This window comes from Anomalospiza imberbis, chromosome 14 (genome assembly GCF_031753505.1).
Source record: "Anomalospiza imberbis isolate Cuckoo-Finch-1a 21T00152 chromosome 14, ASM3175350v1, whole genome shotgun sequence".
Taxonomy (NCBI): domain Eukaryota; kingdom Metazoa; phylum Chordata; class Aves; order Passeriformes; family Viduidae; genus Anomalospiza; species Anomalospiza imberbis.
In genome coordinates, this window is record NC_089694.1 from 17938570 (window position 1) to 17963178 (window position 24609).

Consider the following 24609-nt stretch of genomic DNA (forward strand, 5'->3'; position numbering starts at 1 on the left):
ACTGCTGCATCAGCTCTCTCTGCAGGCATGACCCTCACGTGTGGCTTCAACACTGGAACAATTTTCTTTAGGGAGCCTGAGGGAATCAGGAAGGAGAAATGGGGGGAGCATCCAATACAAGCCTTGAATTCTGAAGAGGAGAGTTATAAAAACAGGAGTTCATACTACAGAGAGTACCACAGGCTGACTGATAGCCTCACACCAAATAGAAGGCAAACCCAGCTTTCCTGGCTTCTCTGTTCAGATTTTGCCTGTAACCCATTGAAACACAAAGGGCTTAGACTTTAGGAGCCCATAATGACTGAAGAGAGGAATAAACACATTGTACAGCAGGGTACTACAAAGATTACATACTTTTGAAGTGTTACAATTTCTCTACCACACCCTACCAGTATCAGCAAACACTAGGAAAAGAACAGGGAAATCATCCCTTTGATTTAAAGTACTCTGAATGGCCAGATCTGGCCTTTGTTTAAGAATAATTGAAGTTGGAAAAGACTTTCACATTCATCAAGTCCAACCTTAACTGAATACCACCATAGTACTGGATTTTTAACCTGAAAAGGAAAAAAAGTGCTTTGGACTGTGCAAAAGACCTGGTTTCACTTGAGTGCTTTTTGTGCTGTAGTATCAGAATAAGGCAAGGGAAATCTTTGTGATGACTTGTGCCAAAGATGCCAGGCAGTTCTGTAGAACTCCCTGAGCAAGTGAGGCAATCTTTGTTGTTGCAAGCATGGCAGAGAACAGTGTGTTGTGATGTCCCTGCTGTCATTTTGGTGTTCACGTCTGCTATTTTCACTGCTGAGGGATTTCCTGACTCAGTGCAGTGAGGTTAAGAACTTCCCTGAATTACTGCTTCTCTTATTTTTTCTCCCCCAACGTTGCTCTCAGGTTAACTCTCCTTTCCCTGTCTTCATGTGAGCAAACAGACTGGAAATATTTCCTACAGCTTCCAACTGTGCTGGAAGTTGGAAGTTGTGCTTGCTCTTAGTGAAACATCAATTCCAGGCTCTTTAAGAGCAGCTCTCCCTCAGTTTGCTCCTTCCCTTGCTCTCCCTTCTCTCCGGGCTGTGCAGGTGCTCCCTGCTAGAAGTCACCCTGCTGCGAGCCTCGCGGGCACCCGAGCGATGCTGGCACGGGGCCACCTCACACTCCAGATGGCTGCCACTTGCTGCTTCTGCCAGGGGCTCAGGCGACCAGCTCGTTATTCCAGACACAAATCCAACGCTCCTCACGTCAGGGAACGGTTACAGGAGGAGGTGCTGCCTGCTTCCCTCCTGAAGGACGTGTTCACCGCTACGAAGACATCTTTGTTTAGCGTCATCTGAATCTGCTCCAGGGCTTCCTGGCTGAGGCATGGAGCAGGCTGCTGCTAACAAAGGTGTAGTAGCACCTCTCCTTCTTGCAGCTGCTGTTCTGGTGATGACTGTCACTTTGGGGCTGGTTATTCTTGGTTTTATCCACCCCATGGTTTGTGGTTTTTTTCCAGCTGGTGTGGCGAACATAAAGGAACCAAAAGCTCTTTTGCCAGCTGGTGTGATGCGACCTCTCCCAGCTTCTGAGCAGCTTGCTGGTGCTTTTTTGGAATGGGACTGCTCCACTCACATTGTGTTCTTTGTTTCGGTGCTCTAGAAATGTGGATTTAGGGCTTTAGGTCTTGTATGTTGTGATTTTGCCTATGGATCCCACTGTACCCTCTGGAGACCTCACAGCACCAGAGATTCTGCAGCAGGGCAGCCAAACCAATGTGTAGAGAACGCGGGTCTCCAGGACGGTTTGGATGGATGAGAGATCTCTGAAGTCAGGTCTTGGAAGATGTGGTTTATTAAAAGGGGTGAAGGGCCCTGCTTGGAGTTGCCAGGCACAACTCGTGGCAGGCCCAGGGAGAGAGGGAGAGGGAGAGAGAGGGAGCGAGGGTTCCAGGTGAGGGTCCCAGGGGAAGGTCCAAGAGGGAGTCTGGTCCCTCGGGCACACCTTATCAGGGGGCTTCAAGGTGGGCTGGAGCAGGACTTGGGCCAATGGGGTCACAGATACCTGATACTTCAGGGGAGGGTCACAGGTGTGGGATGAACCAGACATTGGGGGTGAGACAGAGCATTCCATTTGACCCTTGGACCTATCTGCAGGTAAAGGGCATTGTTTAATCAGAAGGGGGATTGCTTTCAACCTGGCTATACTATTGTTTACTAGTTATTCAGTAGTCAAGGTTTGTTATTTCAAATCTAGTTCTCATCTTCATGTCTGTATTTTCCAAATCTTTTGCCAGGAAATCATATTTATAAGGTTTTCCTATTTCATCTTCCCCAACACCAATGAATATTTTTCTCCTGCTCTGGCAAAAGCCAGTATGGGCTGGTCACAGCAAAAAAAGTTATCTTGGAATATAGATACACAGTCTGTGTCCCTGGGATGGGATGGGATGGGCTGTGTGTGGCACACAGTCTGTGTCCCTGGGACGGGATGGGATGGGATGGGATGGGATGGGATGGGATGGGATGGGATGGGATGGGATGGGATGGGCTGTGTGTGGCACACAGTCTGTGTCCCTGGGACGGGATGGGATGGGCTGTGTGTGGCACACAGTCTGTGTCCCTGGGATGGGATGGGATGGGATGGGCTGTGTGTGGCACACAGTCTGTGTCCCTGGGATGGGATGGGCTGTGTGTGGCACACAGTCTGTGTCCCTGGGATGGGCTGGGCTGTGTGTGGCACACAGTCTGTGTCCCTGGGATGGGATGGGCTGGGCTGTGTGTGGCACACAGTCTGTGTCCCTGGGATGGGATGGGCTGTGTGTGGCACACAGTCTGTGTCCCTGGGATGGGGCTGTGGCCCAGCCTCATCCCCAGTGGGCACAGCTGTGAGAAGCAGGTGAGCAGCACTGGCAGCAATGAGCCATGGAGTGCCCAGGGGCACTGACCAACCACCAAAGGGAACAGAGGGCACACAGTGCCAAGCATGAACACGAGGGTATAAAAGGCTGGGCTGAAGAACAGGAAGGGTGGATGCTTGCAGCCTTCTGTGGTTAGGGGTTGCTCTGTGACTGTGGCTCTCTTGACTGTGATATATGCTGCAGCACTGGAACCAGTTCTTATTGATGGGAAAGTAAATGGAGGCATGTGGAAAGGTCAGTGCATGGGCATGTGTGTGCAGAGAGTCTAGAAAATGGTGCCACTTTCTGGGGTGCCCACATCCAGCTGGACTGTGGCTAAACTGGAGAGAGGCGTTCAGGTGGGGAGTAGCCAAGTTGAAAGTGTGATGAGTGATTTCTTCATATTAGCAAGTATAATTTGGGTTCGAGCTCTCCATTCCTTTGGGGCAAAGGGATGCATGAAGATGTTTGGGAAATGCAAGACAGAGAACAATTATTATGCAAAGGAGGGGCTCAGAGAGCCCCCGAAGGACCATAAGATAAAGCTGAGCTCTACCTCCTCTGTAACTTCAAGTTAGTTTTGAGAAGCCAGAATTAGGAAAAGCCCAAGAGATTGTGTGTGCTCGTCCTGGGACTTTTCCAGCTTCTGTCACTGTGGCAGAAACACAGAAATGCCACCTACCACATCCCACAGCTGTGAGCTGTGCCCACCCTGTCACAGCTATGCTCCAACACCCCCTGACCCAACACGACCCCTGCTCTACAACAAATCCAATGTGTGCAGTGACACAGCTGCCATCCACAGCCTTCTAAATCCTGCAGTGGATTAGAAATGTATTTATAGGAGCTGAGATGAATATTAATAAGTAGTTCCTCCCTGAAATCTAAATGTCTCCTAAAATCACCAGCTTTTCAGCCAACATAAATTAGCATAAAACTACTGCTAATCTCTGTCCTGGGTGAGGGGTTGGAAAGCAGCCCTGCAGCACAGCAACTCAGAGTCTAATTAAAAGCACCAGCTCAATCAGTAGTTCAGTGGATGGGACCTCCTGTCTATTAATTATCTGGATGTTGCTGTAATGTCATCCCCTACCAGACAGATCACTCATATCCCCTTTAATGACTCCAAGTGGTCACTACAAGTCCTTCTAGATGTGTTTGCCACAGCAGTTCCTTTGCCCTGTGGAGGGACAGTCAATAGTTTGTCTCTTCTCAAGAAAACTCACATTGGTGAAGATATGCCTGGGTTTGGGGTTTGTTCAAGTGCTGGGAAACCTGAGCAGTCTTCCCCATTTCATATGTAAATTCTCCACTTTGTAGATGTAGAAGCACATATTTAAGAACAGTCTGGACTCTAATCTGAGCAGATCTCTCTCATGTAGACACAGTCACCAGAAAGGCACCTTGAGGTGGGCTCTTTCCCAGCACAGAGCTGAGCCATTGACAGAAACATGAGGGAAAATCATGTGGGCTGTGGCTTGCCTGAATTCCTGCTCTAGTTTCAGTTCTTGGGGTCCTGCTGTGTCCCTGGGCACCCTGTGGCTGTGAGCGAGAATTGCTCCTTCAAAACAGGCAGCACAGCAAGTCTGCAGGGAACATCAGACCTGCTCCCTGACAGCCTCTGAAAGTCCAGGAGGACTCAGCTTAAAGCACTACTGAAAATGTTTCTGCATCTAAACCCTAATCAGAAATTGCTGGAGGAAGAGGGACATATGAACAGTAATTCACTGCATAAAGTAGGAGCTTGTGAGAACCCAGGGCATCCCTCTGGCTGCCCTGGCTGTCTCCAGACCCTGGCAGGGGGCTCAGAGACCTTGGCACAAAGTCAAAAACACCTGTGGCTTTGATTCTAGCCCATGGAAAAAAAACTGCCAACTTTGTGTGAGGAATTACAAGCCACAAGGGTTTGAGTGGTGTGGTAGTTGAGTTAACACAGGGTGAAAAAGTGGAATTTTAGGGTTTTAAAAGAAGGGGTTCAAGGGGACAAGACAGAGAGATCTGAGCATGTCCTGGCCTTCTTCTCCTTCTTCTTGCCCTCCATGTCTTGCTGTGATGGTGACACTTTTCTGTTGTTTAAGTTAGAGACACACTGTCCAACATAGATTATAGATATTGGCACAATATTGTAAACATGGCACACGTAGTTTTTAGTGGGGAGTCTGCCACAGACTGGCCTGCTGGACAGACCACAGCTCCTTGAGAAAGCATGTTATGGATAAGAGAAAATAAACAACCTTGAGAAGCCGACCCTACGCATTCCGACTCCTTCTTTGGCTGTGCGGGCTGGGAAGCAAGGACTTTTGCATTCTCAGGGTCACCTCGATCACCAGACCCCCAGGAGGAGCTCTTCTGGAGCTGGCTGAAATGAATTCCTGGGCATGGGGATGTGAGAAGATGGGCTGAGTGCAGATGGATTTATGCTGCCTGAAATGCCAGCGTGTGAGTTCAACGCTGTGCTTTGGACAGCCCTGCTCAAAGGAAACCACCTGCATCCAGCCTGCAGGGGTGGGAGTGGAGAGGGGCACTGACACTGCTCAATCACAGTGATCAGTGAGCACATGGCAGTGGGGTGAACTTCCATGTGCTAGCACTGAGAGGTCAGCAAGAATTCCATGGGATGAGTTGAAGGCTATTGAAATGGGTAAGAATTCCATGGAACAAGTTAAATACCCATTGTTGAGATGGGTGTTTTGGGGAATACTATGAAGGTGTCTCTACTGCAGAGTGCTTGGCTGGAGTCTAAAACAGCCAGGTGTTCTCTTCAGCCTCTGAGCTCCTTCGGAGGTTTGGCTTGAGTGGCACAGTGTGGAGTCTTTGCTTCTCTTTTTGCCAAGGTCGGGATTAAATTGTGAGATGCCATTTCTTGTTGGGACTCAGATGTTTATTAGTTCTTATCCATGTCACAGTCTCACCAACCCTGAGTTCTACAGCACTTACTCTAATAAACTGAAAATGGAACCCTGTCTCCCTCTCTACAAGGCCTTTTAAGGATAAACTGTCCAATTAAGAAGTGACACCTGAATTAGTTTTACTTTTAACCCAATAACCAACCACCTGTGCCCGCAGTGCAGACTTTTTTATCCAATTACACAAAACCACCCAAACCCACAGAGGAGGTGAAGAAGGATCAGCCTCTGCCCAAAAAACATCCAGCTTAGCTTTATATATATTACTATAGTCTAAAATCTTAAACTCTACGTTTTCCACCATGTGATATGACACACTTCTACTCAAACTCCACCCCCACAATCCCAGTTTTGTCATTCCATTTTGGAAGCCTTCTCCACGGCCTCAGGTCAAATGCAGTGTTCTCCTGGGGGTCAGTGCCTGCCAGCACAGAAAGTCTGAAATTCTCAGCAGCCAGGGTTCCAGCAGCACAGAACTTGCCTCCCTGCGGCAGGGAGGGCAGCCGCTGCCCGTGGCTGTGGCAGCTGCTGGCACCGCAAACCCTTCTTGGATTGCCATCTGCTGGCACCGCATTTAACTGCTGCCGGCCGGGGCCGCAGAGGGGACACCCACAAAACGGGACAAAAGCTAAAGTGTCCTGTAACTCCTTTTCTTCAAGTGTCTTCGCTTGGTCTGACCCCGAAAGGAGCATTAGAGGTGTTTCAATGCAATATTGACTAAGCTAAAACTCCGTCTATGGAGGTTTTTCCCCCAGAAATAGCTCAAATTATAAACTGGTATAGCCTAAGGAAGGGCTCTTCTGCTTCTGATCCTGTCAGGCAGTCCAGGCCACAGTAACCATTCAAAATGATTTGAGAGAAGCTGTACAGGGGGAGAAAGATGTGATGAAAGGCTCGTGGGCAGAGATATGGCCAGGGAGATCACTCAGCAATTACTGTCACGGGCAAAGCAGATTCGTCTTGGGGAAATTAATTATTACAAATCAAATCAGAGCAAGGCAGCGAGAAATAAAAGCAAATAAAGAAACACCTTCCCCCTACCCCTCCCTTCCTCCTGGGGCCAGCCTCTCTCCTCCTCTCACATACTCTCACTCCTCTCTGGCGTTGTGCAGCTTTCGGGTTTTTCTCACGTTTTTAAAGGCATTATCCCGGGGCCGCTGTGCCGGCACTGCTGGTGTCGGTGTCGCCTGTCACCCCCGTGTCCTTGCTCTCGTGTGCAGGGGCCCGGCCGCGCTGTGGTGAGCAGCAGCGACGCCAGCCCGAGCTGCTGTGCCCTGTCCCGCTGCTCGGTGTCGCCGCAGGGTGGCACCGCTGTCACCTCGCTCGGGACGTGCCGCCGCTGGGGACCGAGCCCGGCGCGCACGCTGCTCCGAGGGCGCAGGGCTGTGGCAAGCACATCTCTCTCTCTCTCAGGATTTTTATAAAGGTGCACAGAGAGAAGTGAAAGAGAAAACCATTTCTATCTCTGCTCCCTGATTTTCTCTTGTGGAACGTGTTTGGAGAGTTGTTTACCTGGGGTGATCGCTTGGTTGGATCACGGTGGATTGTTTGGGCCTGATGGCAGATCAGATCCACCTGTGCCTGGGCTCTGGAGAGCAGGGTCACGGATTGTTAGTAGTTAGATATGATACTTAGAGAAAGTAGCATGTAGTTTTTAGTATCCTCTTTTATATAGTATATTAATGTGTTACAGCATAATTATAATAAAGAAATCATTCAGCCTTCTGAAATAAGACAGCATCATTCTTCCCGTTGGGTTTACCGACATCTGCAACACAGGGCAGGCCCTTTCGGGCACGGAACTCACAAGAATTGGTGCCTCACAAATATCTCCTGTCCTTTCTCCCGTGCTCACAGGGACACAGCGGGCACTAATGTCACTCTGTCTGTGAGTGGGATGAGTTAAAGGCTCGTTGAAATGAGTTTTTTGGGGAGTACCACAAAGGGGTCTCTGCTGCAGAGTGGTTGGTCAGAGGCTCTAACACCCAGGTGTTCTCTTTAGCTGGGGTGTGTGATGTAATTAGGGTAATTATAATTACCATATATCATTATTTTATTAATAATTATAAAAATAAAATGATTAAAATGATTAGCACTGCAGGGAGCACAGCCAGACCTCCCTGCAGGTCCTCTCTCCATGAAAGAGTCAAGGAAGGAGGCCTGGAATGGATGTCCTGTCCCACAGTGAAGTGAGGGAAAAGTGCCATAAGGAAGAAAATGAAAGCATCTCTGCTGGAGATGGCTGGGCCTAGAAGTGAGACAAGCCCTGCCTTTCACAGCTCTCTGCCAGGTTATGGGCACAGCCTGAGCCCACAGACTGGAGATTTGGGCTGGTCAGCACAGCTGAGGTGCAGGGTGAGCACAGTGGAACCAGTCATGGCCACGGCCAGGGCCGTTCATGCTGGGTGGGCCTGCAGCTGAGCCGGGTTTGGGCTAGCTGGGCAGAGTGCTCCCTGTGCTTGCAGGGCTCAGAAACCTAAGGATCAAATGGAAAATATTTGTTGGGTTGCCTAGAGAGTGGAAGTCACCTGATCCAACAGGCAGTTTGGGTTTCTAATTGGAAACAGAATAAAACTTCGGCTCAGAGCAGCAGAGCACTTCGTGGATACAAAGAACAAAACAACAGCCTGTCAGAGTTTGTGGCTCACCCTGTTTCTGCAGTGGGGCTGCAGTCAGCTGAGCTGCCTTCCTCTGGAAATCAGAGCAAAGCAGGAGCTGGGCAAAAGCAGTGGCTGTAGCAATTATATAATAACACACCATTATCCCGTGGCACCAAGGTGGGATGGGCACATTCTGCTGGGATTTAATGTACACACAGCACTGGGAACTGAGGTCTGCTGCTCAGGAGAGCCCTTGCCTTTGCAGTTTGGCTGCTCTAATGAAAGAGATGACTGTGGTTACAGCCCACAGGGCCTGGGTAAAGTCAGGCTGCTGCTGATACAATTTTCTTGCAGCTAGACAGGACTGAAACTCATCTTTATCTTTTTTTTTTCACTACCACAGCATTTCATCAGTTGATTTTCTGGCTTGAGCCACTTGCCCCATGCATCCCATGTAGAGACAGTGCTCAAACTCACACTGAGTGAATTTACACACTGCACAGTCAGTGGTTCTAGAGCTTGTTTCCTTGGAGTTTGGGGCCACAGGAAACAGCCATATTTCCTTGTGATTCCTTGCAAGCAGCTGCCCTTTGGCTCCAGCTCTGTGGTGGCTGATAACTCTCAGAATGGATTTTAACTGGAAACCTGCTTTTTTCTGGTTTTTTTTGGTTTTTTTTTTTTTTTTTTTTTTGGTTTTTTTTTTTTGGGGGGGGTGCTTGAGCAGCTGCTATCCTTGCTCAATGTGAACGTTTACATAGTTGATGTTGGGTAACCTTAGGAGAGCTCATGGAATCAGAAATGTGTTTGACAGCACCTTCAGACAAGAGCAGGAGTTTCTTCTTGACCTGGCTCTTCATCCAAACTTTGGGATACCTATCCTGATGTTCTGATATGGTTCTCATTCCCCTGTTCAGTTATTCTGTGGTTCACAAAGTTTTCCAGGTTGGGAATTTCATCAAGTAAGCTGTGAGTAGTGTGTGCCCCTCTGGGAGGGTTTCCTAATGAACAGAACCTGCTTAACCTGAAGAAAAAATAGCATCAGAACCATCTCTGTGGAGTTTCTGGTGTTGGCTTCTTGTCCAGTAGCTCCTACAATCATCTCCTACTCCCCTGCAATGTTAAAAAGGATTTTTCCAGCAAGTTGCAGATGTTCACAAGGTAAAAGGGTACTACTTCTTTTCCTAAAAAGGTGAGTGCCAAAGTCATTGTCTCCCTGCTGGATGATGCTTCTCTCCAGCGATCTGACCAGGGACATTAATGATGCTCAGTGCTTATCTCTTGAGGGTCTCACTGTAGACAGAAAGAACTTCTGCCTGAAGCCATCTCTCACCTCTCAGCACAGCTCTGGTGTGTGTAGAGGGAGCAGGGGAAGAGCTGCAGAAGTTCAGCTCGGAGTTTCAGTACTTGAAATAAAGCTTTTCAGAAGGCAGAGTGTCCCACAACCTTTCCATACCGTAACCTTTGCTTTAAAGATTAAAAACACACAGGCATCCACCTATGCAGGCTTTCAGGAGGTGTTTTAGAAATCCCTGGGTGCCTCAGTAGCTGTTTGGCTCAGGGCTTTGCATGTCAGGATGTGTTTGGAACCTGCTTCCTTCCTGTGCTCAGGGGTGCCTTGTAAACAACAGGGTATTGCTGGCTGCTGTGTGCCAGACCCAGGAGGAGGAGGAAATCAGATTCGGTTCAGTTTGAGGCAGAGTTTGCAGTGCTGGCTCTCCTTGCTGGGGAAAGGGGGCTGAAGATGCTGACCTTGTACTTGCAGTGTTTAATTGTTCCTCCACCCTGTCAGACTGAGATTCAGTGTCTCTCTGGAGTGAGGGACCGCAGCTCTGCAGACAAGAGACCCCAGATCACTGATGTTTAAACAATGGCCTTTCAGTGTGCTCCTCATTTGCATGACACTTCGGGCAGATAAGCTTTTCTTTTGATGTAGCTAAATGAGTTTTCTCATTGCGGTACAGATGCAAAGCACCGATTATCAATAGTTTATTGTAGGTACATGATATGTGTGCCTGAGGAACAATAGCAAAATAGCTGGGGAGTATTTGCTGCCGTGAAAAAAAATCACCATTCATTAGTGCTGTATATATTTTTAGGATAAAACAGATTGGAACCATCTTCTGAAAAGAGTAAAACAGGCACAAAAGCTTTCTTTACCTGCTCTCCTACCTCTTCATTCCTACTCTACTACCCTACTCCTAGGACACTAATACAGCTGATCCTGCAGCCCCTGTTGGGCTTGGTCTGGGATGACATTTACCGAGTGCACTGAGTGGAAGTCTCATGGAAAACAACTTCTGAAATGGTCTGTTGTTGGGATTTCTATGCTTTTAAGATGAGCTGTTCAGGTATCGTTTGCAAATGCTTCCCCAGTGTCACCTGACTTCACTGTCACTGCCTTCAGAGTGATCTGTGTTTGAAAGGAAACATCTTACACTTCCAACTTGAATGTGGCATGATCCCCCGTGATGGCTTTGATGGGATTTTCCTTTCTATCATTTAGAATTCCATCAGGAAAGTCCTTCAAGCCAGTGCTACACTCAGCAGGCATTTTGAGAGAGGCCTGGCAATCAGGTGTTCAGTTACAATTACTGTATAAAATGAAATTGTCAAGAAGTTATTAAATTCTTGGTCACAAGTCTCCCAACTACTATGATGCAGCCCATGGACAAGCTTGGAAAAAGGAGAATTTGGATGTTTTGCTGTTCCACTTGTCATGACCTTGGCTGGGGCTCACAGACCATGTATCATCCATAATTTGGTCAGCAGTAATGTACTGACAAGCTCGGAGGGGTTCTGCACATCCCCCGGGTACAGGCAGTGCACGAGGCAGGCATAGACATGGATTTCTGCAAGATTTGCACTTTGATTTTAAGGCAAAACGCTGCCACTGAGCTGCCACCAGAATCTGGCTCGGGGAACTCGCTGGCTCTGGCAGAGTTCACCCAAAATACACAGGGGGTGTGCTGGGGTGGGGTGCTTCACTTCCTGCTGTCAGGGAATTTCTTTTCAGCTGGGAAAGATTTATTAATTGTGGTGGTTTGTTGTAGAAGGGAGGGGATTGAGCCAGAAGAGATCTAGTGCTGAAGGTATTTTTCTTTTGGATGACTGTTGTGGGGTTTAATGCTTTGTTGTATCTGGATGTGTTTGGAATATCTTGAGTTTGTTGAGCTGCACAGTTTCCAGATACTCAGCACAGAAAATTGCCTTTTCCCTTTCAGCCTGCTTCCTGATGGTCCCTAAGAGGATGCCAAGGCCCCTAGCTCCCAGATTTCAGAAATACCCGAGGCTGAAGTCACCTGCTGAGACTGAGGGCATCTGCCACGGGTGTGGGGCTGCCATGCCCTGACTCAGCACAGCCTGTGGGGTGTGGAGGAGTGGCAGGTCCCACCCAGGGGACACTGCTGCTGTGGGCACTCCTGAGCAGTCCCACACCGAGGTGGCCTCGGAGCCCAGGTGCTTCTTCCACCCTCTCCTCCTTCCTGCCACTAAAAACTTTGTCCCTGCTCCTCCCTGGGGGCTCCAGTGGTTGAAGGGTTCAGTCCTTCAACCTCAAGATCCGAGCAGCCCCTGCAGATGTTTCCAAGGCTTGCAGAGGGGGAGCTGCTCTGGAGGTGACCCTCCACCCTTCTCTCCCCAGTGGCTGCGCTGACTTTGGCTCTCCAGCTTTGGTATTTAAAAGACTTTCAGATGTGTGTGGTCCCTATAAAAATAAATCTCCAAAGGAAACAAATGTTATGTGGTGCAAGTCTGCCAAGTCCCCATTGCTTATTAGCTCGTAGTATTCTGTAGGAGGAACTTAACTCTATAGCCTGATATAACTCTTTGGTGAACTCTCAGCTCTTTTGAAGATTCAGATTTAAAGGATGTTGTTCTGTAGGGTCGAGACTGAGCCATTGACTTGATGGGATTTCAGCTGTGAGTGCCTTGACACACTTGTCAGACCCCTGAAATAACAACTTGTCGTTTCAGAGAGTTTTGGTGTTTAAGTTACATCAAGCAGAGCTTTGACAGCAGTGATCAGGGATGACAATTTCCAAATTGTCCAGAACCACAGAGGTTAAAGTAAGAAATGTAACTAAACACGTGCTTCTAAATAGACTGACTTGGAGCTGTGGATCCAAGACTTCCTTCTAGCCCAGTGATCCCTTGATTTTTCTGTGATTCTGGGGTACAGCCAGACCTTGGCTGCTTGTCACCCTTTTATCCTCTTCAGACAATGTGCTGTGCTATCAGAGGCAATTTTTATAGAAGTCAGGAAGTTGCATAGCAAAACAACAGGGCATTGACATAGAGTATTTGAGACTGCAGCTCCTAGTGATGCTAGGAACTGGATTTTCTAGGTGTATGTGAAGAAGTTAGCACACAGCATTCACACAACCCCTGTCACCTGCAGTCTGTGCCTTTCCAAAGTGTCACAGTTGCTCAGCAATGTCAACAAACATGTATTTGTATGGATTTAGTTACACAGGCAAAAGTCTAAATATTACCTTCCTGAAGGAAAGATGATTCACCTGATTTAAAGTAGATAATTTAATCTGAAGAGCTAAATTTATCTTTCCTTTGCAGCTAGATGAAATTATTGATGGGAAGTGGAATTTTCTTTCCAATTCTCAGTCTCTCACACTGCTTAAAATTGTTTAGAATATGATGTCTCAGAGGGTGAGTCTCTTCTGATGTAAATGTTTTGACTGGCATTAACTCCTTAAGGCCAGGGAAGAAGCTCTGAAGAAGAAATGAAGTCAGGAGCAGGCCCTTGCTTTCTGCGAGGAACTGCTGCTTATTTCTGTGCTGATGTCTGTGGTCTGAGGTGATTCTGTTCTCACTTGGAGAGAAGCAAATATGGTGTGATTTCACTGAGGACATGTGAAATCAGTCTGGCTCCAGGGCTCTTCACCTCTGATGGTTCTCTGGCTTGTGAGATCCTTCTGATCTTGTGGCAGGATTAAAGGAGGACACACTGGAGGTGTTTTGGGCACTGTTTAGGAGGAATTCGAGGTGTTACCCAAGATGAACATTACTATGATTTGCTGTAGAAAACTTATCCTTCAGCCAGGGACAAATTCCAGTTGTCTTGTTGGAGTAATTCTGTTAAAGTGCTTTGCAAAGGAAGTGCCTGTGCTTCAAAAAGCTTCTGCCCCTGTCCTGAGCAGACGTGTCCGTGCAGACACGCTCCTCTCACAGCGGCTGTGGGCTGGGATGCAGAAAGAAGAGCTGTTAATGATGCTTGACACCCTTTGCTGGCCTCAGAACTTCCCATACAAGTCAAATTCGGGAGATTGACACATTGTGGTACAATTCCACCTGGGTCTACATCATCCTGCCTGGTTACTTTGGTGTAGTACCTGGATCCTGAGTCATCATCCCAAAAATCTTCCTCTTCTCTGTCAAAGCTGTTGTGCCACTGAAGGCTGAATGAAGACTCTCCTTTTCTCTATTCTTGCTGCTGCTGTACTTGGCACATGCTGAATGATTTATATTTTTGGCAAATTTTTAAAGCACGGGCAGATTTATATTTACAGAAGTGTGTGTTAAAGGAAAGAATTGTTAATTCTGGACAGATTAAGCTCCTGGTGATGAACAGCCAGGAATTATCTAATTAAGAAAATAGGACCAAATGGGAAGGACAAGGTTTGAAGTCCCACATAACGCCTTGCAATGGCATCCAGACACCCACTGAAATATACCCTGGAGAGGACAGACCCTGTTCTTCTTCTCCAGGGCCAATTCCTGAGGGAGGAGAGCAGCTCTGTCTCCTCTGCAGTGATCTGACCACGCACACAAGGGAGCAGCCAAAAGCTCCAGCAGAGGATGCGTGGGAGCCTTTGAATAAAAGACTGGTTTCAGGGAATAAGAAACTTTTTACAAATGTCATGTGTGAAAGTTGCTGGCAAACAGAGACGAACTCTCAGTGGGTTTGTGTCAGTGTTGCCTGGACTATCATGCACAGGGCAGACAAAGCTGGAATAATGCTAACTCCTTCTGTGTAAATGTGATACTGCTGTGATGTGCCAAAATGACAACATCTGATGTTTTCACTCGAAACAGATGCAGTGTTGTTAGGAAAGATTTCCTTCTACAGATGGGAAAAGTCTCCCATTTCCAAATCCCATTCTTTTCTAATGTAAAGATGAGGCCAACACCAGTGGGGTTAGGAGCAGGGTTAGTGGTGCTGCAGCATAGGAATCTCCACCCAGAAAGCAGGTGAAAGATTTTGCTGTCAAAGTGAAAGAGCTCAGTACAATTTTTTAACAGCTGGCTCCTCCTGTAATGGAATCAGAAAATAAACTTCTCTTACTTGTGGGATATGAGCCACGCTGGATCTGCTGGGTTTAGCTTGTGCTGGATGACTCCATCCTGAAGCCCCTGGGGATTTGAATGAACTGGGATTCAGCGCTCTGGCTTTGGCTTGTGTCCAATGTTAACAGAGAAAAAGTATTCAGGGGCACCTCATGCAGAACCACCAAGTGAATTCTCCTTTTCTGCTTGCCAGTGTAAACCGTGTAAAACCAGCACAGGAGCAGGACTGTGCCCAGTTCCACTGGTCAGAGATTTTCTCAGTTGCTTTCCTAACGCACAGGAGTCTTGTGCCAGCTCTGTGACACACTGTGGGATTGTGACTGTGACCCCCCTGTACTGCTAATCCTGTAGGATTGGGGCAATTATCCTGTGTTTTTTTCCTAATTTTATATTTTTCATTTAGGCCAGATGATTTCTTGGTACAACTGGATTCAAGGGGAAATTTGCATCCTTCCAAACGCCACCCCCAAACTTGCCCCTCTAACCTTTTGTTTCCTTTTTTGTTGACCTATCCAGAGCTGGAATCAGCACCCCGTTTTCCCCTCCAACTCAGCCTGTGACCAGACAGCTGATGGTGAGAGTGAAAATCACTGAGGCAAAGTTACCGTGAAGGGATGGAACAAGGCACTAGGACCTAGGAGGCGTCTCATCCACCCTGGCAGGAATTTCTTGCTTGGAGCTCAGACAACAAAGGCAGAGTGAGCCTGGTTTTCTTTCTCTGAGCATCTCCACCCTGCACGCTGAAAACCGGTGAGTAGAGCTTTCCTTAGTGACTTGCATGCAGAAAAGTAACAGGAGGAATCTTTTCTTGGTGCCTTACAGCATCTGCAGTTCATTTTAAAATCAAAACCCCTGCATCGTCTGATTCATTCCCGAAGTTGCTTGGATGTTTCATTGTTCAGTGCATGACACCAGACTGAATCTACCCCAGCTGGCATCGTGGGGGGAACGTTCCCAACTTGGGGTTTCTGTGTGGAATGCCTGCATTGTCATCTGCCTCACTGCAGCCTGGGGACAATGATTTTTTCTTGCATGGGTCACGCTGACATTGTAAAATACAGGGAAGGAGCTTCATTCTGGCGAGTGTAAAGGGCGGGGATGAGATAGCAACAGCTTTTCCTGGATTTATACCTGGCTGCCAAGTGCTGTAAATCCCCTTTCAGCCCTGTGTTAACACGAGAACCACATACATGAGGTGCATGTGCCTGGTGGAGCCGGGGGAGTGGAAGGGTCTCTATTGCAGGGTTGGGGGGTTCCTTCTCCTTTTGTGTTGGGGTTTGGTGCAGGAGAAAGGTTGTTCTCGAGCATAAACTAGAGACAGTGCAAAATTCCTGCTCGCTGGGTGTCAGCTCCAGCCTCGGCTTTTCTGTGCTGGAAGCCCCCGTGCTCAGAACAATGAAAGGTGAGGAGCAGGGGCGGCGTGTCCCTGGGGCACGGACACTTCCAGCTATTAAATCACTTAGGGCTGGAAGCGGGGGGTGGAAATAGCCCCTTTATTTTCTCCTCCTCATTAAACGGGAGCAAAAATGCAATTCAGAGGAGGCTCGGGCTGAAAAGAGCTTACCGAAGCTGCGTTTCAATGACAGATTTTTCTTTGCAGTCATTTCTTCTTAGAGATGTAGGCTGGTCCTGGGAATTGATTGATGGGCTAGGAGGGGGCTGCGGATAGGGGGAAGGGTGGGCTGGATCTCATTGCTAACCCTTATTGAACAGGCTGTCACAAAGAAACTGCTTATTCCCCTGTGACCATTCTTTCATAAATGCCAGTTTATTCTAATGTTAAACATTCAGATGCTCTGGGTCCTTCCGTGATTCGACAGATTGAAGGGCTGACTTACTGGGATCTCCTTGTTTTCTGTTGCCAAAGGAAACCTCACAGGGCTCAGAGGTTTCATTCATTGCCAACTGGTGTTTGGATGAGGGTTTTTTTGGGGCTGAGTTGTGATTGCCATGTATCCCTTTGGCCCCAAGTCCCAATTTGCTGCACTTTGAAAACTCCCAGGTGCAGGAGCAGGCAGCTCTCTAGAAACGTGTTCCCTGCCCCCAGTAGTTGGATCCCTTTCAAAATGCGAGGACCCCTCCTACTCTCAGTCCCCAGAATCGATACAAATCTGGGTCAGGGGAGGGGGCGCTTCCCAAATGCATCTGTCCTGCTCCAGACACAGCCTTAGTGTCGTTTTGCTCTCCGGATTGTGGCTCTGCCGAGCTCTAACCCGTCCCTTTGCCCTCCTTCTCTCCCCATCTCCTTCCTGCCCAGCTTCAGATCTTTAGGGTTCACCAAACTATGGAACTTGATTTTGGACACTTTGACGAAAGAGACAAGGCGTCCAGAAACATGCGAGGCACACGGATGAACGGCTTGCCCAGCCCCACTCACAGTGCTCACTGTAGCTTCTACAGAACCCGGACCTTACAGGCGCTGAGTAACGAGAAGAAAGCCAAGAAGGTGCGTTTCTATCGCAACGGGGACCGCTACTTCAAGGGGATTGTATACGCCGTGTCCTCCGACCGCTTCCGAAGTTTTGATGCCCTCCTGGCGGACCTGACCCGGTCCCTGTCCGACAACATTAACCTGCCTCAGGGAGTGCGCTACATTTACACCATCGATGGCTCGCGGAAGATCGGCAGCATGGACGAGCTGGAGGAAGGTAACGAGCATCGCCCGTGGTGCAGTGAGGAGGCGGGGTGGGGAGGGGGCTGCACCACTCGGGGCTGCCCGCAAGGTCACGTTTCCCCGGCTCTGGGGGATGCTGAGCCCCGCTGAGCGCTGCCGGGCGGGTGGCGGTGCGGCTGCCGCCCCCGCCGCGTCCCCAGCGCGGTGCAGATGTGCGGCCGGAGGGGTGTGTCCGGCTCCTGGCCGTGTCCGTGTGTGCGGCTCCTGGCCCTGTCCGTGTGTCCGGCTCCTGGCCGTGTCCGTGTGTCCGGCTCCTGGCCGTGTCCGTGTGTCCGGCTCCTGGCCGTGTCCCTGTGTCCAGCTCCTGGCTATGTCCCTGTGTCCGGCTCCTGGCCGTGTCCCTGTGTCCGGCTCCTGGCCGTGTCCGTGTGTCCAGCTCCTGGCCGTGTCCCTGTGTCCAGCTCCTGGCTATGTCCCTGTGTCCGGCTCCTGGCCGTGTCCGTGTGTACGGCTCCTGGCCGTGTCCGTGTGTCCAGCTCCTGGCCGTGTACCTGTGTCCGGCTCCTGGCTATGTCCCTGTGTACGGCTCCTGGCCGTGTCCCTGTGTCCAGCTCCTGGCCGTGTCCCCGTGTCCAGCTCTTGGCCGTGTCCGTGTGTCCGGCTCCTGGCCGTGTCCCTGTGTCCGGCTCCTGGCTATATCCCTGTGTCCGGCTCCTGGCCGTGTCCGTGTGTGCGGCTCCTGGCTATATCCCTGTGTCCAGCTCTTGGCTATATCCCTGTTTCCAGCTCTTGGCTATATCCCTGTGTCCAGCTCTTGGCTATATCCCAGTTTCCAGCTCTTGGCTATGTCCCTGTGTCCGGCTCCTGGCCGTGTCCGTGTGTCCGGCTCCTGGCCGTGTCCGTGTGTGCGGCTCCTGGCTATATCCCTGTGTCCAGCTCTTGGCTATGTCCCTGTTTCCAGCTCTTGGCTATGTCCCTGTGTCCGGCTCCTGGCCGTGTCCGTGTGTCCGGCTCCTGGCCGTGTCCGTGTGTCCGGCTCGCGGCCGTGCCCGTGCCTCGGGGGCTGCCTCGGGGTGTCCCCAGGGCTGTCCGGGCTGGGCTGAGCCCGGCTCGGTTTCCCAGTGGGGATGAATGGAAAGGGAAGAGGGGTTGAGGCACTCGTGTAGCGAGTGTGGGATGGAGGTGGGACGGGTTCGTGCGCTCTGTGTATGAATTTTGGGGTATGGTGCGCACGATGTGTGTGCAGAGGGGTGTGGTCAGGGCCGGGCGGGCACCTGGGCGTGTGGAGAAGGGTGTTGGGGTGCGCTGGGTGCTGGGGGGCTCTCTGTTTGGGGAGCGTGTGCAGGGATGTTCACACAGCCTGATTAGAGAGGGGATTTCATGAGCAAGGCTTGTGACTAGAGAAGGGCGCTTTGGACAGGTTGCGCTTGGTGAAATTTGGGGTTTATGCGTGCGACTGTGTGGAGGATGGCGTGGGGAGGGTTAATTACAGGGAGCTGGGGGGTTTCTTTGCGCTGGGGTTTGTGCTCAGGAGGCGTGGAGGCGTGCTGGGCTGTCTGTGAGGGGTCTGGGGGGTCTCGCAGAGCGATGTGCCGAGAGGGCACGGGGAGCTGATGCGCTGCGCACGAAGGCGGTTCGTGCAGCGCCTCGGGGGCTTTGGGCAGCGGTCGCTGCGGTGGCTCTGGGGCAGTGCGGGGGCACCCCCGGCCTGGGGCTGGGGCTGCTCGGGGCAGGGCCGAGCGTGTCCCCGTGTCCCGAGGGGGTGTGGCTGTGCCCGCTGCTCTGTGTCACTGCGGGGTGAGGGATGAGCCAAAAATCAATGCTGCTCGGAAGGGGTGCCCTGGGGGGAGGTTTGCTCCCGTGGAGCTCAGCTGCCAGCCGTGCCCGAGCCTGGGGCGCTCCCCCTGCTTGCTGCCTTTGCCGGCAGTGTCAGCACAGCCCCTGGGCCGGGACTGCTGGGATGGCCAGTCCTGCCTCCTTGCCCGAGGCAGGACCGCGGGCCAGCTGGGCTGGCAGCAGAGCCAGAGTGGGGTGGAGAGAGGGCACCCAGAGCCACGCTGCTTTTCTCTTCCCCGAGCAATTCATTCTTTGTTCGGACCTGGACTGTCCTGTTGCAGGAGGGGAGGTGCTTTTCCCTTTTCCTTGGTGTTTTTCTCCCAGCAGACGTCCTGGCCAGTTTGGGAACTACCAAAAATCCACGAGGCTTTTGCCTTTCGTGAAAGACAATGGGTGTGAGTACGTGAGGCATGAACTGCAGGGGCAGCCTCGGCTGCGAGTCATTGTGTGACCTTGACTAAAGCAGCTCTCCCTAGAATTCCTTCTCTGTCAGGCAGGATACTCATCTCCTCAAAATACTTTGAGGGGACAAGGACGTGGAATAAATCTTGGTTTCCATAGAGGAGTTTTCCTGGGAAGAAATTGCTGCCTTTCAGAGCTGTGATGCTTCCTGGTGGAGTTATTCTCAGCCCAATTACAGCTGTCGAATGGAGGTGTGGCCTCCCTTAATTTTAGAGATTCTGCCATGTTTCATTCTGGTCTCTTAATATGGCCACAGCCTTTCTCTAATGGCAGCTCTCAGTCCTGCTTGTCCTAGGTTTTAAGCAAATCTTCAGAAAGAACTCCAGGAGAAAATGCAGTCCTTTACTCTCTTTTTACACTCTTCCTCCTGTTATACTCTTCCTGTTTTTTGTCAGTGAAGTTAAGAAAGCTTTAGTTGTTACACCTGCTTTAAATGGGTTTTGCTGCAGGTAAGGAGGTTCCTAGTTCATGAAAATATATTTTGCTGGTTGAGGTACAGACAGGAGATGCTGGCATTTGGGTTCTGGCTTTGTTCTGACAAAATGGCATCTGAAAACACCTCCAAAGAAGAGGCACTAAACCAGAATGGGATTGTCTGTGTGGCTGTGTCCTCAGCAGAGCATCATCTAGGAAAATAACACCTGAGTAGAGTGGAGACAAAGGAATCCATTTTTTGACCATGCCAGAGTAGGTCTGCATGCTGCTATTGATCCCGTATTTCTAGGGGTGACCTATGCTTCTGTTGCAGAAAAGCAATTTACAACACCGTGGTTATAACCAGCCCTTGTGGTGAACTCTGCCCTCAGCTTGAGTGTTTGCATAGCTGTGTGCAAGGTACCTGCATGAAACCCAGAATTTGGGAGTAATTCTGCTGTGACACACAGGAACAGTGCACACACAACCAGGGCATGTCTCTTAAAAATTTGCTTTCTGTTTGGAGACTGAGGGTAACCAAACCAGTGCTTGTTGCTATAATGGAGCTAATTTATCATTGTAATTTCCAATAAGCAAGTAGAATCTAGGAAAAGTCATCAAAGAGGCTCATCTCAGTGGTTAGATGGCAAAAACTTGTGAATTACTGACAATATTTCACATGTTCTAAGTGTTTGATTACTTCTGACTGAAAAATGTACTTACATAGTGTAGCCTGAGTGGAGTTCTGGAGGGCAGAGAATGATATTGCAAAGCAGCAATATCCTACAGACAGACATTTCAGGTGAACACAAACCACGTTGTGCTGCTAATTAACTGGTGCTTGGAATCACCCTTTTGTTCTCCAGACCCAGAGTTCTTCCTGGCACTCAAGGTTACTCCCATAATGAGAACAAGTGAAGTTTTTCATACTCTTTTTTTTCACATTCCTTCCATCTGTTGGGCTGAGGCTCTTGGTCCTTTCCTGCACTGCACCCTAACATCTCACATTTTGGAAGCCCTCAGAGCTCTGTCACACAGGTGCCTTTTGCTGCCAGCTGAGTTCTCCCTCACTGGTCACAGGTTGCTTTTTCCATTCTTTTCCAGGGAGCTGTCTCCTTCTCTCAAAATCCACCCATCTGAACATTTTTTTCTTCCCCTTTTCAGTCCTAGCAGCCATCTTCCATCACTGTAGTAATTGTCTCAATTCTGACTTCCTATTTCCAGCATTCAGCTTTAATATAAATAATATTAATAATATAATAATAATAAGCTTTAATATAAATAAATAATACACCTGCTGATGTTGCTTAGGACTGCATTCCTCCTTAATCTCTGTGCTGGTTAAATGCAGGGCAGCATCCTGCTCCAGCTCATCCTTCCACTTGTGTTCCACTGCCTTGGCTGGGTCAGGAGTGGATGTTGGCCCAAGGTGCTGCTATTCATCGTGGCAGATGAATATTTTGGAAAAGAACACCAGGTGGGCTTTATTCCCCTTCATATAGAATTGGTTCCCGTGACCAGGGCTTTGGGAAGTTGATTTATGTAGCTGCATTTACTGGTGAGTCACTTGTAACTGATAATTCTGTGCCTTGTGCTGTGATAAAACTTGCATATGAAAGATGCTAAAATAATCATGTGCCATCCTTTCCATCCTTTCTCATGATGATGGTAGAGCATTTCATCCAAGTTTCAGCTCAAATTTAATTCTGGACATGTGGTTTGGTCCTTGGTTAATTTTGAGCCTCTTCTCGTAGACTTGATGTGATGAGAAGTTGTCCTACCTCAGCTCTGATTATTTTTTGTCCTCGAATGGAGGACTGGGTGGAGGTGGAAGCTGATGTTGTGCATTGACTTCAGCAGCAAAGATGGCTTAAGAAATGCTATTCTTGGCCACTTGTTCCAGTCCCCACTGTCCCATAAATGAGTTCTTTGTGGGACAAAAGGGTTTTTTTAATCCCTCTCCATAATTTTGCTGCTTTCCCATATTCAGCTTCTTGACATAATGAAATGGAGAGTGAAGCACAACCTGGGAGTGAAGGCAAGGCACCTCCAAAGGTGGATTTTATGTCCTGTCCTGGGCTGCTTGTTTGAAATTTGCCCTTGTTTCAAATCAAACTCTAGAAAAAGCTGAGTAGGATCTGTTTTGCTCGGTGTGGTTTCATTGCATTCATTGCAAATATTCTTGGGCTGTGTGAGATATTCCACAAAGTGATTCCAAGCTTTTTGTATCCTGTCATGTCCTTGGGAATATTTTCCAAAATCTTGTCCAGGCATATTTAAAGTAATCATGGGAGGGGCTCCACCCTGGAACTGTGCAGTCTGGTGTGTGCTGGGACTGAGGGGTTCACAGGAAACATCCTGGAATCTCCACCCAATGTGTGTGTTCCAGTTTGCCTGGAAAAGTGAAGTTCCTGTAGTTTCATACTGAAACCTTGGTAACCTGTGGAATTGTTTTCTGTGGGTGTCTGTTGGCCTGATAGCTCAGCTAATTACATCCTACATAACAAAATTTGTCCATGGGGCTCTGTTTTATTTGCTTGCTCATCCTGGCTGTCACGCTAGGACTGGTGTGGTCCCAAAATTCTTTATGGGCATCATGTGGTTGAAAGTGATTTCTAATCAGGCATTTCTTCCACTTCGTCAGCGGAACAAGAGGTGCTTCTGTTCATGGAGGGGCAAGGGAAGGGAGCTCTTCCAGGGTTCCTTTTGCCATGCTGGAGTAGGTCTTTTTAACTCATGAAGCAGCAGCAAGTTCAAGCATTTGAATCTCAAGGCCTCTTCCGAAACCATATGGAATGAACTCTGCAAGGTGTTAAGTCCACTTAATTCCTGCTGCTGCCCTGGTAAATTCCATGAAACACAAAAGCTGGGCACAGTAGCTCATTCTCAACTTTGCAACTGCAGAGCTAACAGCCAAAATAATTGACTGCTGCCCACAGAGACTGTTCCTGGAATAACTGTTAACACTTAGACTTTCAAAATGGCCTCAATCCAGCTTTCCTGATTTTTCTGAAAAGACTTCTGCCCACAGTTCATTGTCCTTGGAAAGTTGCTGGTGCATGCTGAAGAAGGATAACTTTTCCTGAAAGCACAGCCTGTAATTTTTGGTATTGTCACAGGGAGCTGCTGTAAGAGGGTTGGAGGATTAGCACTCATCTGGAGCTTAGGGTTTTTCTAAGGAACCTTCTCCAAGGCAAACCTTATCTTTGCTGAGATCATCCCTTCTTTAGGAGCTGCATAATCTCCTTGTGCTTCCATCAAATCGGCAGCACTGGGATGTGTCATGCACTTGAAGCTGGGGTAATTCTGTGCGATACAAGCCTGGCTCCAAATGGCAAATACGATGGTCATGCCAGCAGGTCTGAGGTCTGCAGTCAGCCCAGCCATTGCTGAGGGCAGGCAGGAGCAGTGAGGAAATGCCTTGGCTGGTTTGGTGGCACGATAGGAATTGTGACACGTCTGGAGCAGCCTGGCCTGGTGACAATGCTCACCCCCCTGTGGGCTATGGCTCTGCCGTGTAAAAAAGGGCATCGTGCTCTGAGCTGGCCCTGCACTAAACCAACAGTGTCCTTGGCACCACAGGGGTTTTGTCAGGATGATGCTCCCCAGCCCCAGTGCAGGAGTGTGTCTCTTTGGGGCTCCCTTTCTGGGGTTTGTTTGGAATTAATGGCGTGGCTGTCCATTGTACCCTCTCATGGCTTGCAGTGGGATTTCTGCACGTGTGCTCAGCTGCTTTCTGGATTGAGATATGTGCTCCTGGAAATATTTGTGCACAGATTTTTGTGCTTAGGGCTGGGGAGCAATGTTCTTCTTGGAGTTGTTTCTTTTGCTCGTGACAAGATCTCACATCCTCTTCCCATTCCTTCTGTTGTGCTGAGCACATCTTCTGCTGTCACGCTGTGTCTGTCAGTCATATTTCTGTGGCTGGCACAGTTGTACACCTTGACTTCTCATTATAGGCTTAGCACAGACAGATGTGGCACAGAAACCCACAGAGAATCCACTCCTCCTTCCATGGTAGCTCTATTCCCCCTAAGATTTCTCTTCTTTATCATCTCCTGGCCACTTTGTGCAGTTAAAAGCTGCAAAGTTCACAGTTCTTCAGCCCATGCTTGCTCAATCCTCCTACCACCATGGTAAGGTTTGGGTAAAACTCCGCTGTGGGAAGTGAAATACACTGTGGAAAGTATGTTCCTGGCTGGCAAATGCATGTATGCCTCACTGAGGCACTTGAACGATGATCTTGCTGCTATTTGAGGGTCATAAACTGAGTTAAGGAAGACATTAGTTGAAGTGGTTTTTAAATGAAGTTAAAGCTTCAGGTCACATCCTTAGGTCAGGAAGGAAGGAAAGAAAAGCTCCTCTTCCCTGGAGCTGTGCTGCTGTGACTGCAGAAATGATGCTGAGAAGAGCTGCTGCTCTGAGCTGCAGTTCTGGAGTGTCTCTCCAAGGAGATTTCTCTCCAGTTTCAGAATCGAGTACAGTACGGATTTTATTTGCTGGGGTTTGGGTTAAATGAAACAAAGGGAGAAAGGGCAGATTCCATTTTCCACTTGTGAGTGTGAGCACAGCTTGAGAGGATCTGCCTAAGATCACATCTGTGGAACA

At 49.1% G+C, this 24609-nt stretch overlaps 1 protein-coding gene across 4 annotated transcripts in view; it reads left to right on the top strand.

The window, feature by feature from the left end:
* The first annotated feature begins 4191 nt into the window (after nt 1–4191).
* Nucleotides 4192–24609, top strand: part of DCX (doublecortin) — an 81644-nt gene continuing 61226 nt past the window's right edge. Inside the window, exons 1-3 of one of the 4 annotated variants that reach the window (XM_068205215.1) lie at nt 4192–4256; nt 15229–15425; nt 16933–17323. In XM_068205215.1, the coding sequence (XP_068061316.1) occupies nt 16960–17323 (364 nt within the window). In that variant the 5' untranslated portion in view covers nt 4192–4256; nt 15229–15425; nt 16933–16959. Of the gene's footprint in view, nt 4257–15201; nt 15426–15938; nt 16078–16932; nt 17324–24609 lie in introns of those variants that run through there. The other 3 variants (XM_068205214.1, XM_068205217.1, XM_068205216.1) reach the window with 3 other exon arrangements.